Below are 18,709 nucleotides of genomic sequence, written 5' to 3' on the forward strand. Positions count from 1 at the left end.
GGAAAAATATTAAAATAAGTAGCCAAAGTTAGCGAAAGATTCCACTTGTAGTGGATGACACGTTAATATGGCGGTCTGATACTCTAAGCCTAAATCAATGGAACATTGGATTTCAAACACTCAAAAATGGAAAAATTGGCCACCCGGAGGCCGGAAAAGACTCACCAGGAATGCCTTGTGGAAGTACATGTTGAATTTAATTAACTTCGGGGAGAAAAAATGGACATTTCTTTCTTTTAGAAGATGTTTTTGAGGACTCTATAGGAGATGTTTCGTTGGTGGGGATCTAGATCAGCTTTTCCCTATGGTATACTGCCATACAAATCTTTATGGTTTCCATTGGCCTATGGTATACTGCCATACAAATTTCTATGGTTGCCATAGGCCAATGGTGACGCGCCATACAAGTCCTTATGGTTACCATTGGCCTATGTACTGCCATACAAATCTTTATGGTTACCATTGGCCTATGGTATACTACCATACAAATTTTTATGGTTGCCATAGGAGAATGGCGACGTGCCATATAAATGCCATACAGGCCTCTATGGTTACCATTGGCCTATGGTATCTTGCCATACAAATTTCTATGGTAGCCATAGGCTTATGGGGTTGTGCCATACAAATCTCTATGGTAACCATAGGCGTAAGGTATCTTGCCATGCAAATTTCTATGGTAGCCATAGGTTGCCATACATTGCCATAGGCTTCTCTATGGCAAATTTTCCTAAGGGTCTGATTAGAGAAAAAGCAGATTATACACAATAAAAAAAATGCGAAAAGTTGAATAGTTTGAATTAATCACAGCAAACGCATCTGCCGGAAAAAAATATTGCATTGACGAACTCTTAAAAGAACATTATGCTTTGAGACTCCCCTTTTATCATCGTGACTTAAATCCTATAGAATTAATTTGGGCAGATATTAAACGTCATTTTAGAGGAAGAAATGTGATTGCAGGTAGGAGCTTACAAATTTTCAAAATCTTGCTTCAGAAGGCATACAAGATATTGGAAATGAGAGATGGAAAAAGCATTGCACACATATTGAAAACACGAAAAAAATTATTGGAAAACTAACGGAATTGTCGAAGAAGTTGTGGAAAATATTTCTTTTTCCATCAATTCTGATACTGAGAGCAATTCTTGTAGTGATAGTTTTGACAATGAAATTTAATTTTACATTGTACCTCGTAGATAAATCATGTATGTTTGCAACGTTCATTTTTAAAAGCAAAGTATGTGATGAATATTTTTTTAAAGAGAATAAATAAGCTATAATATAATCAAGAAATTCAGATAAGTTTCTAATTGATATTTATTTTTTTATAATCAATGCACTGAAAAAAAATGAAATTTTCATTAAATAATATTATTTATTAATGAAATAATTTAAACCAGATTTCTTCATTATTATGAAAATATCTATTTTGAAAATTTCTGTAAGTAGAAAGTAATGTAAATAAAGACTTATATTTTTGTTTTTGTAAAATATTTCTAAGTTGTCAAAGTGAGTACTATTAAGCATATCTTTAAAGAAGATTTTTAATTGTTTTAGTTTCTGTGTTTTACTATTTTCTTAAAATTTAATAATTTTGGATGAATTTTAATTCTGATTTAAGTACAATACATTTCTTTTTGTTGAAAATATAGTTATTAAATAGGGTACTAGTGACAAATAAATGAAGTTTATGATGGGTACAGCTAAAGTCAAAGTTATTTTAACCAAGTTTCATTATTGAGTATTTTTGTAAAATTCTATTTTTTATAATAATTTTTTTAACGGAAAATTATTCACATTTTTTTTTTGTAAAATTATAAAAAAACAATTAAATTTATTTGCAAACGTGAAATTATAGAATTGAAGAAAAAAAAATTTATGAGCCGCTACTGAAAATTTTTGAGTATTGTGCTAGTCATTTAATGTTATTCCCAAAAAATAAATGATACTTGTAAATTTTTATTTTAGAGTTTTCTATTTTAAATTATTTTTTCCTAAAACTGCTTTGCAGCAAAATTTTTTCCTTCTCCCAAAAATAGCGCAATAGTCTCGTCGGATACCACGTGATGAAGGCGAAGCCAAGTGCCTGGTGAAGGATCCATATCATGACATTCAAAATGAAAACATTAAAAATGTTGACATCAAAATAAAAACATTAAAAATGTTCCTGTTAAATCTTGACATAAGTTTTTTTATAATTTTTGAAAAATTGAAGTTCAAAAAGAAAGAATTTTTTCTCACAATTTTTTATTCACATAATAATATTGGCGATCGAAATGGGCTGCAGGTGGCGTAGAGCAGAACTCTTTTCCTATGGCAACACTTCACATGCTTTCCCCATTAGCGTGTGGAAAGTCATAGAGGAAGCAAGTACGTTAGTTTCTCTCTTGATTTTCACATAGATTAAAATCTTTTTTTTAACTTGAAAAACTATATGGAACTGAAAACTACATTAAACATAGTTCTAAAGAAAAGTATCATAGAAATTTCAAAAAATATTTTTATTAAATAAAAAGGAAAAATATTAAGAAAAGGGAAATTATCGTAGTGCATTCCTATACAACTGAAAAGAGGAGGAGAGGGAAGGGAGAAGGGCTGAAGGCATGAAACCGGTCTCTCCCCAGATGGCGTATTCGAGTGTTGCGATCGCGAATACACTCAAGAGCCAAAACATTATGACCACCTCCTAATAACGAGTTGGCCCACCTTCAGCCCGTAACACAGCTGCAACCCGCCTTGGCATGGATGCCACAAGACCTTGGTAGATGGCCGGAGACAGATTGTAATAGATGTTTAAGCAACGGTCACGCAAATCCGAGATATTGCGACTTAGTGGTCTTTGAACTCTGAGCTGCAGTTCCATGACATCCCAAATGTGTTCTATCGGATTGAGATCCGGTGAGTTAGGTGGCCAGGACATTAACTGGAATTCAGCATCATGTTCCTGGAACCACTCCAACACAATTTGAGCTTTGTGACACGGAGCGTTGTCTTGTTGGAAATTCCATTTCCTACTGGAAAAACAGAGGCCATGTAAGGGGTGGAACTGGTCCGCAATGTTCAGGTACCCTGTAGCATTCGTGGTCTGCTCTACCACAACCACGGGACCCAGAGACGGGCAAGAGAACGTCCCCCAAAGCATAATACCGCCACCACCGGCCTGTCTAGGACCTACTGTACATTGAGGGAGCAACTGTTCGCCTGGAAGACGGCGTGATGAATGACAAACCGTGATTCATCTGACCAGGCAACTCTCTCCCACTGATCCATGGACCAGTCGCGATGCTCCCGGGCCCTGCGCAGGCGTAGTTGGCGATAACGCTTGGTCAGCAAAGGCACACAAGTGGGATGTCCGCTGAATAGTGTGCTCTGATACTATTCTACTTGACCCTGCATTGTATTGGGCTGTCAGCTGAGCCACTGTCTGGCTCCAGTTTTGCTTCACCAAGTGAGACAATCTCCGACGACCTTTTTCTTTGATAGCGTGTGGACGTCTAACACCATGTCGTCTACTGCTGGTTTCACCTTCATTCATCCACTTTGCATAAGTACTAACAACTATAGATCGCGAACAACCCATGAGTCGTGCAGTTTCGAAAATACTTGTTCCGAGCCGATGAGCCATTACAATCTGCCCTCTATTAAAGTCGCTTAGATCAGCAGCCTTTCCCATCACACACGGAAGTAAGTGAAAGAATGATTCTTCACTAGACTAGATATAGAGTGGTTCGAAGTGCCTGCCCGCAAAGCGGGCATCTGACTTCTTCATCTAATAATGTTTGCCCTTGGGCGACTAAGACTTTTGGCTTTAGGCTAGGGAGGGGAGAATGGAGTACGGGGGAAGTCCCCTGAGTCAAAGAAAATTTAAAGATGATGAGATTGATATATGTACAACATTAAGTACAGATCTGATAGAATAATATTAAGAACAATATATTACATTTACATATGATTCTTCAAACTCTCCAGCAACAGTTAAATATCACTTTCACCTGATCATGCGTATTCCACGTCATCCAGGAGAGTTCATTGCAAAATGTAGGGGTGGTCATAATGTTTTGGCTCTTGAGTGTGTAAATATTAATCAAGAAAAGTTCTTAACTGCTTTTTTTTACAAAATAATATCTAATTTAAGTAAAACATAAAAGCAAAAGGATGCCAAAAAATTTTTTATAAGGACAGTTAAACATTAATTTATATTGATCACATTTAACTTATATTGATAATAAAACAAAACAAATAGTGAACAGTATGCAAAAGGTTTTCAATTTCTGTTATCTTTAGTTTCTGTTGATGAGATGATAGTCTTTGTTTCAGTTTCTAAACTTGCCTGCAAATAATGCAAGCTTGCAAAAATTATGCCAGCACATTTTTTAATTTAAGGGATACGATGCTACAATTTAAACTTTTAAAAAATCCGAAAATCTTGCATATTTTCAACATTCACAATGTCCTCAAATGAAAACTATTGTTATATACTATAAATATGATTTTTTTTCTGTAGTGGCTGAGAGTAAACATTGGAACAAAGGTATTACCAGCATTTAAAATATGGGCGTTTTTTTTTAAACGATTGCAATTAAAGTCTTGCAGTCAGATCGAAACATTTTTATTTCACTGATGAGAAAACATTATTTTGATTTAAAAGATAAACTGTACTTCTATATTTAACATGCAAATGCTTTTGAGCGGTACTGTAATTTTCCCACTCCCCATATTTTTTGTATCATATTAGTGTTTTTTCTACATTATCTCATGCAATGTAGGGGAGAGGGGGGCACATGTGAACATGGTATGTTTTACCAATATGATTTGAAATAAAAAATCTCGAAAAATTTTCAATTGATGGCAGTACTAGTCCTACCTCTCTGAAAAACTTTCAGAACAATCAGACATTTTGTTGGTCTATTCTGACAAGTTCTTTGTATCAGCTGGTGTTGCATATATTATAATCGCTCGCTTCTTCAAGTGAAAGCATAATATAAATCAACTAATAAACTAAAATTAACTATTGCAGATCATTATATGAGCATTCAGGTAAGTTTATGACAATTATTCTTTTTTTTTTTACTCAATTAAAAGTTCTTTATTTTTCAAGTTAGGTTTAAGAAGGATGATGGGGGCACTTGTGAACAAAACATCTGGGGCAGATGTGAACAGTTCACAAGTGCCCCTACATAGTATTAAGATTATTACCCTCATATTATAATTTTAAAAATATGCATGCATTTAAAATTATCATTATTTAATTTTCCATAATTAATTTATTAATTTTTCCTTTAAAAAAATTTTTTTTTATTAAATGGTTGATCGCGCATCACGCATATTAACTGATACACCTGAGAAAATAGAATTGCTAAAGCTACAAATGAAAAGATAGAAAAAATGAAAAAAAAAGCATGAAAGAGTATTAGAGAAGAAAAAAGGTCCATTACAACACCCGTGGAACATGAAGTTGCGAAAAACCCAATTACGGAAAAATTATTGTACAGCTGAAAAATTATTTTCTTATTGACAGTACTGTTGTACAATTTAAATTCACATAGTAAGCTACAACCCCCTCAGTATAATGCGTATCTATATCTGTTATATTAAAGATTTTTTTCTTTGAAATATGATGATTGCTTTGTGTTTTTAATCTTGTTCATATGTGCCCCAGGCCTGTTCACATGTGCCCCCAATAGAGGCACATGTGAACAATTGAAGTCATTTTTCTAAAATATTATAAAGTAAAGAAATATTTTATTGAAAAATCTCAAAAAATTCCACAAAACAAAGAAAAGACTATTTAAACATATGGACTTTTTTACTATGAAAAATTTATGATATTTTTCGAAAAGTGAAGAAATAAAAAAATTTGTTCACATGTGCCCCCCTCTCCCCTATTTGTTTATCCAGATGTATTTTCATGATATGTTATATTTAACCACGCTTCTTCTGTATATTCACTATTTTTGACGCTCATCTCCCATGGGTCTTAAATGCCACTAATCAATATTCTATTATAGTTACATAACGTCTGTTTATATCTGTTTCTCTAAATAATTATATAGTAATTAATAAATAATAAATGTAAGGATCCTAACGGGAGCTCTGGCGACGTTGCAGATGCTAGGGTGGGCTTGTGATTAGCGACTGACATCGGGGGAAGCGTGGTATGTCGCCGTTGTAACTGTTTTCCTGGTCACAGTTTTTCTTTCTGATAGATGCCCCCTCCGGGGGCATAGGTGCAGAGCTGTGTGCCGGCGTCCATGTCCATGCTTCAATAATGAAACTCTTATATTTTAAAAATTTTATTGTATAGAATTCAATAACAAGCATCACTTAAAAGAGACAACACATCGCAAAATAATGTACACCTTTGTTTCAAAATTTTGATATATATCATAATTCAATAAACAATGACATGCAAAGAACCACATGAGAACAAACAATAGCTTCTCCTTATAAAGGCCTTCAAATGAACTGATATCCTATGGATATCTAAAATGAAATTTTTCACATCCATGATTTTTTTAACAATAGAAATGGTTGATCTAAGATATGTTAAACAAATATTTTTGCCAGTCATCAACAACAAAAAATTGAGCATTTTACACAAAAAATGGCTTCAAATCTATACTTCTACTTCCCATAAAATTGCCTTTTCCATAATTATTTTTTTTTTATCTAAAGTTGGAACTACATAGGCAGCATTTTTTACAGTACAACTATTACCTTGATATAGGAAAGAACAAGCTGTTATTGTAATAAAAAACAACCAAAATTATTGCAATACATATTTCAATAAATAATAAAAAAATAATTGCAGTACTTATTGTAATGGAATACTAGTTTTTATCAATAAGCAAGATAACATACAGTTAGAGGAAAAATGTACTTACACTAGGAATTAAGATAAATAGTTATGTGTAAATAATATGTATATATATATATATCATACAAATATGCACAAAAGTATTAAAAGTAAAAATATACAAATGCATAAATTTATATAAAAATTATAAATGCTATATAAATTATACCATTAAAAAACCTACAAAATGCAAAATATTGCAACATAAATTTTCAACAAAAAATATCAGCTATATATAAGAGTAATATTATCCTTTTTTCCCCAAACAGAAATAATCAAAATATGACATTTTAGGAAGAAAAAAAATTTACGATCATTATAAGTCATAAAACATAACTGATTTTTTATACATTATTTTCCTTGTTTATTTCTTAAATTTTAATAATTATTTGAGAAATTGATAGCAATACAAATTATAATTAGGAACAGAGAAACCTCTTGGAAGAGCGACCACTCTCCATTCCACAGTAAAATGGTCGTTCTTAAGAGATTACATCCATTGACTTCCTATTATTATCGAAGGTACATGATTCTTCGTAAACAATTTAAATTTCAGTCAGTATCATTTTCTTGGTGCAAAATACCACTTCTGTTAGCATCATGAAAAGAATAAAATCAATGAATAAAATTCTGCGCCTATACAAATTATCCTAACTGATATAATTATATGTAAAAACAAAATTACCAAATATTAATGATAAAGCTCTTTTAAATAAACAATTATGTTTTTTGTTAAAGTCTGCATTTAATTTTACATTTAAAAAATTAGTTAGCTTTAAAATGAGAAGAGGTTTGTTTATTTGAGATGCATGTTTTTTATAAAATAACTTTTTTTTTCTAATTTAACTTTCAATTTGAAAAGTAAATCATTGATGGCATCATCTTTGGTGCATCCTGACTACAACATGAGGTTGTATCGTCAAAAACAGCTCTCTTAACAACAGCCTCACACAAATATATTTTTTCGTGTTTCCTTATTTGACTTTTTCTGCATTTGGTGAAGATGTTATCCCGGTCGCTGGGAGAGGTTTTAATGGTCTCTCCTAAAGGTTTTATTCAACACAAAGTCTATGGAAAAGAAGTAGTCATAAACAGAGGTGGTCTTTCTTGGAGGTTTCACTGTATTATACAAACTTGTAACAATTTAGGATTAATCTTGTTTTCTTTAATAATATGGCATTTAAAAGACAAATGTACCTTTAGTATAAATGACAAAATATAATTATTTCTATATCAATTTTCCTTTTATCTTTCTTAATTTTAAATAAATGTTTGATAAATTGATTGTATTCAAATACCATAATTTTCAAATAAAAATAATATATACAGACCTATTTGTCTATTTTAATATATATAGATAAATTTGCATTTCAGGACACACTTCAAAAATTAAATTTTTCAATTCTCTGCCTTTGGATTTTAAATACAAATTTATAAAAACAAACAAAAAAAGTTATAGATTATATGTATAAAAAATAAGAATATTTCTTTTCTGTAAGCGATCATTTTAGTAAAAAAAATACTATTTTTGATCCGAGTAGAATATTAATATCTCCTTTGTTCAAAAAATTTAATAATGGTGCTATAATTGTTCTCTTTTAATTTTCAACCTTTCAAGAAAATAAATATTGTTTATCCTCTTGCAAAACTGAATATATATAAGAAAAAATTAACGTAAAAATAGTTTCAAATATGTAATAGTATATTTTGGGTGGAAATATAGCATAAAACTTTCAAAGAAATAGTAAGATTTTTTTTTCTACTTTTAAGACACAAACAAAATAACAAATCTAGAAAATCATTGGCAAAAACTGAACTTAATAATAAAAAACTAGTTCACCAAGTAAAAAGGTGCTTTATTGAAAACTTAACCTTGAACACAGTGGGACAAGAGATGAAACTCCTATGTGACATGTGACGGGCAAAGAAAATCCAAACTTTAGTAAGAGATATGATTACTCCTGACTGTTATGACAAATTTATACTGCTTGCCCATACTGAGTACAAAGTTGAGAAAGCTTGACGTAAGTATTGCAGCCCATTCCTATTGATTTGCTAAAGCATTCTACTGACAGCAGTTGGAGTGGCGTCAAGCGCCCTTAACATTATCTCCCACATGTTCGATAGGATTAAAATTCAGTATGTTGATGAAACTGCTCTGGCTCAAAAAGATTCCATCTGGAGCAGGCTATTGTACCAATGTCCTTCTTCATGGCTGATCATAGATGACAACGCAAGTGTTCAGTGTGCCAAAAAAAACTTATCACTATGAATAACTTTAGATCTAATGATCGGATCTTTACGCTCTAGGACTACATTTTAATGGTTTGATCTGAAATATACTAACTAATAAGTGGAGACTATATTTTAAATTATGAGATCAAACACAAAAACGTACTTTCTTTAAATAAACATGCCGTTTTTTCAATGGATTTAGATTTCTGACCCCCAAAATAAAGGGAGTAGACGTAATTGGGGAAATATGATTCACATAGTTCAGTAAGAAGAGTGATCCAAATTTCAAACCCCTTAATGTTAATTTTAAGTTTTGTATATTTCGCCATATCTCGAGAACTTTTCAAGCGAATTCAAACATTTTTGCACACAATTATAAAATTCGTTCGTCCAAAGATAATTCTATGCAAAAATAAATTTTAGTAAATATTCATTATTTTGTATTTTGTTTATTAAAAGTGGAGAAATTTTTGTATAGCCATGTACACAATTTTTAATATAATTTTAAAGTATGAAGACTTACATGGAAAAATACAAAATGTTAGCTAAATCTGTGAAATAGTTCCAGAGAATTTTTTAGATATGATTTTTCTAAAATTCAATTTCTCAGAAGCTATTCAACTGATTTCGCTCGAGTTTTGTATTTCGCCATGTAAAATTTTGTGCTTTAAACGATATAAAAAAAAATTTATATCTTTCAATTAAAAAATTTTCAGATTATTAAAAAAAATAATAAAAAACATTAAATACTTACTAAAATTTATTTTTTTGGTGGAATTATCTTTGAAGAGACAAGTTTTACAGTTGTATGCAAAAAATTTTCAATTTGCTTAAAAACTTCTTGAGATATGGCAAAACACACAAAAAGTAAAATCAACATTAAGGGGTCCAAACTTTGAATTGCTTTTCTGATTAAACTATGGGGAGATATATTTCCCTGATTGCAGCTATATCTTATATTTTAGGAGTCAGAAATCTGAATCTGTTGCAAAAAAGGTATGTTTATTCAAAGAAAGTATGTTTTCGTGTCTGACTTTGTAACTTAAAATATTGTCTGCACTTATTAATTACCACATTTGAGGTCACCTTCTCCAACCATTGAGTCCTAGAACATGAAGATTCGATCATTTAATTAGCCATGAGACAAAAAAAAAAAACCTTTAAATTTACAAAAATAAACTGTTTTGCCCAAGTATTATTTGATCACCACAATTAAGATACCCATGGGAGTTCTATTATGCATTAAAAATTAAAGTTCTTAACTCTAACACCTTTTAAAAAACAAAACCTCTAGGGCTTAAAGGTAATAAAAAGATATATATAGTAAATATAAAGTATAGTAAAAATACAGATAGTATAAATAATTAGCCATGATCAAAAAATAATATTTGATAATGAATAAACTTTTTCTAGCAAAAGCATCAATTAAATAACTATAAAAGGCAATAAGAAAATATAGAAGCGAGTAGAACCAATTTTAATTTTCTATTTACATTGTTTCTATTTCAACAATATTGTAAATAAAATAAAAATAGAATTATTAGCAAAGAGCATAATAATTAAAATTATAATGTCATAAAATAATAAATTGAAAAAATCTTCCTATCAAAATAAATATTCTATAAAATGAGAGCTTCAAATTTTATCTAACATATGTATCATGAACGAAAGGCAGGTTATAAAAAAATCTGAAATATTATAAATTTAATTTTCAAACAAGTAAAAGCTTTAAACAACCATCCAATGAATTAAAATATGAATATCGAATCTGGCAAATCACATAAATAATCAATGTATGAATTTCTAGTAAATAAGTTTGAAAAAGATGGCAATTTAAGTAGATATAACAGGAAAGCAAACAAATTGTATTCATTTTTGTATTACTATGATGCCACTGAAATATAAGAAAATAAAACAGGTGCACAAAAAAAAAAGTTCTCTGAAAGAAATTAATTCTTAGATTTATCACCTTAATAAATACCAGTTATTTCTATTTGTCAACAAGAATCTATATGTAATCATTATTCTTACATAAAATTTTGTAATTATTGCTAAAAATTATTTAAAAAGCACACAAAAAATTATTTACTATACTAAAAAAAACTTATTACCATCAATAAAAGAGTTTATTTCTTTTCTCAAACACAACTACATATAACAACTTGTTCTTACCATAATAATTTCTCTTGTTCAACTGAACTACAGTAAATGCAATTTATAAGATTTTAAATTTCATTTGAGCACCATATATTTGCTTTAGCATAGACCTTGTTCATCAAGGTTTTGAACAGGCTTAACACCTATTCTAACCAGATGTCACAAGGAATGAAAAGGCAAGGGAGCACAGTGAGCTCCCCCAATGATTGGTGGTATTGTAGAGAAATGTAAAAGGATTCTTTTCATTTTATTCTCAGAATTTTCTATCATTGATAGACAGAGATTTGAATAAAACAATTGTGTGTTTAGCATTTTTGAAATAAAACATTTAATCCTCACAGTTAAGTGGTTGAAATAATTTATTCATCATTGTCATTAAATATATTACTTGCAATTAAACCTTTGCAAAAACGAACAAGGGGCTCAATTTTAGGATATAAATGAATTTTTTTGGAAAAATACCCATTTATAAAACTGGTGAAATTATATGAAAACCATATTGATTTATGACGACATTACATTGATTTATGAAGACATTGCAGTATTTCAATGGCAGTGTTAACTTTAACTACATTTTTTTCACTATTTCTGATTATTGGCATGAAGCACTACAAAATGTAAGAGTACAAGTTTCAAAATCTCTTACTTGAATGCAAGAATAAAAAAAGTTTATTCTTTTCTTTTTTCTTTTTTTTTTAGAAAATATGGTGAATCTGAAACAGATATGTTTCATATATATATATATATATATATATATATATATATATATATATATATATATATATATGATAAATAATAATCCTTATTATTGACTTGAAGAATTGATAAAAATTTTTACATATTGAGCAGCATATTTTACAAGTTAAATATTTCAATATTACAAAGACTCTGTCTAGCAATCATAAAAGTCATTACCAGAGATCTCCCCAGAAATAAAAAAAAAGATAAGGTGTGTTAATAAAAAAGATAGCATTATTTCTTGAGGGTATTTAAAACTTTTTATGTCCAAGTATGAGAAAAAATACTCTTTCTCTTTTTCTTAATTCTAAGCTTATGAGCACACAGTGACCCATAAAGAAATCTGGATATTAAAAATAATTACAAGTAAGAAAACTGGTAACTAGATTTTTTTTACATTTAATTGTTAAAATATCAAAAAATGGTCTTCATATTGATTTATAAAGAAATTTAAATTAATTTTAATTTTATTTATATAAAAAAAATAGCAGGTTGTAAGAACATAAAAAGAATATTTTTCAACAATAAATTACTTTATATAAATACTAATGTTAAAAGTTGTAGTTTTAATAAGCCTCGGGTATGAATAAAATAGCAAAGAAAGTAAATTATAATAAAATTTTTACTTATTCATCCTTGTGTTTAAATTTATTGTTTTCATCTTATTTAACATTATTATCTACTTAATCAAGCAATGGCATTGCCAGCTTGCTTCGTTTTAAATGATATTGTTCTTCCTAAATGAGCCACACTTCAACTATTATGCATAAAAGCCATAATAGTCATTTTGCATTAAATGGTGCGAGAAACGATTGTCAACTATCAAATGTTATCTACGCAAATCATAGCTAATTATTGCACTTCTTATTGAACATTTTTCAAAGTGGTATTGACATAGTTAACCTTTTCTCATGGGCTGTGACAACAGTTATCACAATGGTAGTTTAGGTCCTCTGAGGAACTAGTGACACTTTCAACCTACAAAAGGGGTAAGAAATCTTCTATACAGTTAAAAGAGAAAATACAGTTACAGTGAGGTGTGCTTTATTGCTTTAGGCACTATTCAAGGTCACACCTTCTTTAAGATAAGGGGGGAAATATTTCTTTACATTTCCCACCTACTTTTGAGCATCCAAAATTTTGTTCTTTCGGTTTTCATTTTTTTAGTCGGTTTTATTTTTACTAAATTTTCTTACATAGATAAATATTTAAAAAATTTTGAAGATTCAGATACTATATTATATTTTTAGTTTAATGCATGGCATTTTCACTTGTGCATAAATAATGTCAAAAAATTTTAATAGAAAATAATTTCTCAAAGTAAATTATTTTAACTTGAAATGAATATCAAAGTAAACTATTTAAAATAAACAAAATCAATCAATATTATTTTTTGGATTTCTCAGTTTTTGTTATAAAAATGTGATTTTACATAAAAACGTTATGCATTGATATATATGCTGCTCAAGAACTATAACATCATTTATAGTTCAGGTGATATAAACATTTGAATTATCGCATTTTTCTAAAATATACATTCTTAATACTAGTGTATTTTTTATTCTTTTGTAATTGAAATTATGTTTTTTATTTTATTTAGTTTATTTATTTTACTTTTATATATAACCATGATTTTATGCGGCTATTTTAGTGAATTTGTTTTTCTCATGCAATAGTATAGCTTGAACTCTAAGGTACTGTTTCTATAAAGTCTTATAAATAATGTCTTGTTGGTAAGGTAGTGAATATTAAAATTTTTAACTCTATTACATGAATAACTCTCTAGCATGAACATTATTAACTGTTTCTTTTATGATAGTGTATACCTAAAAAAAATTTCGTAAAGTTTTATTCAAAAGATTTTGTTTATTTTGTGCATTAATTTCCATTTTTAGTGGAGAACATAAAATACAAAATACATTGAAAAGAGGAAAAAAAATTTAAATTTGCTTTAGTTTTCTTTAATGAACAATGAGCTTACATTTAATCTTTTTTCGTATTAGCAATAATTTAAACCCCTTCTATTATAGCTTTGACATATTGCGAAACAATGATGAAGTTACATTTTAGAAAATTTTAAATTTTTTTAAAAATAAAATGATGGTTAACCCCTTAACGGTCAGATAATTTTCAAAAAACGGTCATAAAAGTGCCTATTTTTTATACACATATTTGATTAGTGTTACCATTTAGTTCAAAATAAACTAACTATCTACAATTACCTTAAAAATATACTGTTACTGTCATCTGGTGTGTAAAATGCGAAATAAAATGCTTCCTTATTGGCGCATTACTACTGAACACTCCAGTCAGGGAATATCACGTGAGCGAAAAATAGAGGGCGAAACCTCTCCCCATCATTTTCACAGGAATTTTGATAGAAAATAAATTTCAATTTTCTAAGAAATTTCCTAAAATTCAAAATAATTTTACTGGAATAAATCAAATAGTTATTAAAGGTAGTAATAATTATAATTATTAAAAAATAAATATTATTTTTTCAATTATGATTTAATAAGTATTTTTTTTTTTTGGTTAAAATAGTTGCTAATATAACAGAAGGAAAAAAAATTTTTTTCCTTATTTATTTTAGCCTTTATCGTAAATATATTTATGAACATTAAAAATTTATTTTTAATTTGAATTTAGTATAGCAAAACTTGAAACAACAGGAAAGAAAAATTTTATTATTTAAAAGTAACATGCATTAAAATTTAATTACTTAAATTTAATTATAAAATTTGGAACAGGCAAGTTGTTTGCAATGAAGGTATGTGGAATATTTTTTTCCCTCTTTTTTCTTTCTTTTAATGCTGAATCTAATGTAACAACCCAAGGTGATTTTTTTTGCTTTACGAGTTTTACAAAGGCACAGGAAACCTCCTGGTGGCCCTAACTTTGATGGTCTAAGAATTTGCAAGCAAAGTTAAGAAAAACAGTAAGAGGATAAAATCGTTTAATGTGCATTACCAACTTTGTTTTTACGATCAGCAATTCCCTTTCATTTTTCCCTCCTCCAGTGGCAAAAAGAACCCCTCAGAAGATCTCCATGTCTTTTTTTCGAGCTCACGTGAAAAGGTTAACAAAGTGTATAATTAGTAAAAAGTAAACAAAAGAGTTTTAATATCCCCAGGACTTGGATATATCTGTTTAAGATAATCGGGTCTTTTATATATAAATATATACACATATTTGAATTATTCATGTGTAGTGTTCAAAATTATTTTAAAACAAAATGATTAACTAAATATTGAAGCATACAAATACATCTTGTTAATAGAAAAAACATCAATAATGCTGCATTACCTAATGATATATACTCATATAACAGTGCATGCAACTCATATAACAATGCTGGATTACCTAATGAGAAGTTGGTGGAGGAAAGAACTATGGATAAACAGATAATTAATGGTAATGAATGTTCAGATAGAGGATCCAGTTGTGTGGGGGAAAGTACTAGATTTGATGCTTAACCTGATTATACATTTTCTTTCAAGTTTTATCGAGCAATCTACATAATTTAAATACAAAACCTATCTCATGTAAAGAAATGGATAAAAATCAACAACACTAAAAAAGTTTAAAAGAGAGCAAACTAGTTTGTAAATGTTATTAGTATTATACTGCTGTACAGTTGAAAAACCAAAGTAAGAGACAAAAAATTCGAAATTGAGAATTTTATATATTTGGCATCATTGAATGGCTACATATTGCAAAAAAATTATTATTCAAAAAACAGCTTTTTACCAGTTTTCTGAAATTCTGCTCCAGCGTAACTTTGACTAAATATTTAATTTGCAAACAGATAAAGCCTAACTCCAAATCACAATTGAAAAAACGTAGCATAGCTATCTTTTCGAGGAGTAGAAAAATGGACTTAGTTGAATTTTGCATTGCAAGTAACTGACTGATGGGAAGGAATAGCCTGGCAAACCTTATACTTACGTTGTTATTTTAATTCGTCGCTTCATTTCTTTAGCAGGTTGCATATATTTTTATATAGAAATATAATTTATTTCAAATGCATCGCGAATTAAATAATTTTATACTATATGAGAATTTGCGAAAACTTCATCAAGATTACAGAGCATCGTTTTAGACAGTGCTCCGACGAAAAACGTATGATTTTTTTTTATATAAATGTTACAAATATGTTTATTAATAATAACCAACTATTATTAATAATAAAAAGTTCTTTGGAAAATGTCTTGAAGCTATGCACATTAATCACACTAAGTGGTTATTATTAATAACTCCCATTGCAGTTTGGTAGGTGTAATTAATTAGGCATAATTAGGGCTGCAAGTTTGTCGCGGGAAAAAAGATCCCAAATTCGCAGAAAAATCGTGGGAAATTTTGAAAATTACACAAATTCTAAACATAAAATTTTTTTTTATATAAATGATGCAAAAGACAGAAATTGCGCAAATAATAAAAAAAGCTTAAAAATACACAACAAAAGTATTTCTTTGAATTTCAAGCAATTTTAATATTTTTATTTAAATGAACAGAATTTCGGTACAAAGTATTGTACATTGTCAGATTATTCTCATTTATCCTTCGTCTTTCATCACTTAATACATTTTTACGTTTTGAAAACGATCTTTCTGCATCAGCGCTGTTTTTAGGCACCGACAAACTTCGAATTGCCAATTTTGTAGCGTTTGGTCTTTGATTTCCAAAACTCAATCAATTTTCCTTCACCATCGCTCAATTCCTTGACCGTTGCTTTGTAAGAAGTAATTGCTGTGAAAACTCAAACATTCAAACTACTAGTTACAAGTCCCTACTAACTACTAGTCCCCCCCTTCATCTAAGAAACTGATCCATATTTAAGAAATCACAAGAAGCTGCCTAAGAAAAATTAACTGGATATGTAGATAGGCAGTAGAAATTTCATTGCCCAGTACAATAGCATGTATAACAATTTTTCTGTCAAAGATTTCATTTATAACATTTTCCTTTTTTTGTGATTCCAATTTCTTTTGTACTCTTACTGACTTCAGGAAGGTAATTACCCTCCTGAAGTGTAGAAAGACCACCTTAGTTGATAAGATTGTGATTATCTCTTATCTCTGAACTATTTTCATGTTATTTTGCTATTGATTCACTCCCCTAAATATCTCATCAATTTTACATGTTCAATTTAAGGTTCAGGAAAATAAAAAATTCTGTTTAATAAAAATAATAAATAAAAAATGAAAAAAAAAAATCAAATTTTAAGCACTATTCCCGCAAGTCAAGACATATGGAGAAATTCGCGGATTTTAGGGAAAAAGATGAAAATTTCGCGGAAATTCGCGCTGCGACAAACCTGTAGCCCTGGGCATAATTTATTGAAATTTCAACTCAAACATACAGGGAATCTGCGATATTTTAGATTTTCTAATTCATGACTTTCCTTGACTTAACGAAGTTACTATTTTTTCCGACAAAAATATAACAATAAATTTAACCCACTGGCGGTTAAGGAAATGGGCAAAATTGGGAGAATGTTTCTCCCCTATACACAGTTCCCCTATCAGTTAACATGGGAAAACCGGTTTTGCTAAGCAGAGAAGACTGCAGGTTAAAATGCGACTTTTTACGTGCAGAACCGTCAGTGGGTTAAAGAAGCATTATAATAACATTCATTGAAATGATAGGTATAACTAAAACTGTTATACTCTGCACCTTCATATTTATAGATTTTAAATTTAAAAACAGAGTAAAGAAAGAGTTGAAGCAATAAAATAGCTGAAAAAAATATAAAAGCAAATAATTTTTTTCTGCAGAATTATATTCTAAAGATACTTATTTTGTTCATCGGAAAGGAAAGAAATACTCCTGATTTTTCTGTTCTCATTTCAGAATAAAAAAATTAACCAATGACTGACTTGCTTCAGCTAAAATTTTATATTGATAAAATAAAAGTCTACAAAATTCTGAAAGCATGGAAGTTTAAAAGATAATTCGCTCTAGAAATCATGTTTTTTCTTTCATTTTTTGAAAGAACACCAGAATTTTGAAAGAACAGGATAAAAACATTTTATATTTTAATCAAATATAACTGTGAGTGGGGATTTTGTTACAAATTCAGATATTTGGAACGCCTAGAAATCGGGGGGAGGGGGTAAATTCCATATTAAAAATTAGATTTTTCGGCGACCTAAATCCATGACTTTTCATGATTTCTTTTTAAAAAAATAGTTAAAATCATGACATTTCATGACAAATTTTGTTCAATACCGAAATTCATGACTTTCCAGGATTTTTCATGACTTTCCAGGTGCCAATATTATAAATATAATTGAAATTTCTTTAACCATAATTCCATTTATCTCTTTTTTATTTATCTCTGATAACATAAAGATAAAAATTTTAAAAATATAAATAAAAAAAAGCAATGCAAATAATGAAAATAAATACAAGAAACATATTTAAAAAATCTTGAACATAAATAAATGAAAAACACAAAAAAATAATCACCGCGTTGCAATAACCAAGTGAAACACATGTGAGTTACGTTGATTTTAAATTTGTAATAAACTGCGCTGAAGTAAAATCATGATAACTCCTTATTCGTTTAAAACTATTTTTGTATAACAGATTATTCAATTTTTTTCGCAATATAATTAATGTAACATTAAGGTAGGTGAATAACAAATTTGAAATATTTTGAATCGATATCATTGAAATAGCTGGAAAAATAGCTGTTAATCACTTTTCTTGAAATCTTTC

At 29.2% G+C, this 18,709-nt stretch overlaps 1 protein-coding gene across 1 annotated transcript; it reads right to left on the reverse strand.

Annotated features, from left to right (window-relative positions):
- Positions 1 to 3,235: 3,235 nt before the first annotated feature.
- LOC107442296 (uncharacterized) lies at positions 3,236 to 3,673 on the reverse strand. The gene has a single exon (XM_016055823.3). It carries the CDS (start codon positions 3,671 to 3,673, stop codon positions 3,236 to 3,238), a length of 438 nt encoding a protein of 145 aa, XP_015911309.3.
- Between the last annotated feature and the right edge of the window lie 15,036 nt (positions 3,674 to 18,709).

This window comes from Parasteatoda tepidariorum, chromosome 12 (assembly GCF_982258835.1).
Source record: "Parasteatoda tepidariorum strain Cologne lab strain chromosome 12, Ptep-v5.0, whole genome shotgun sequence".
In the NCBI taxonomy this organism is placed as follows: domain Eukaryota; kingdom Metazoa; phylum Arthropoda; class Arachnida; order Araneae; family Theridiidae; genus Parasteatoda; species Parasteatoda tepidariorum.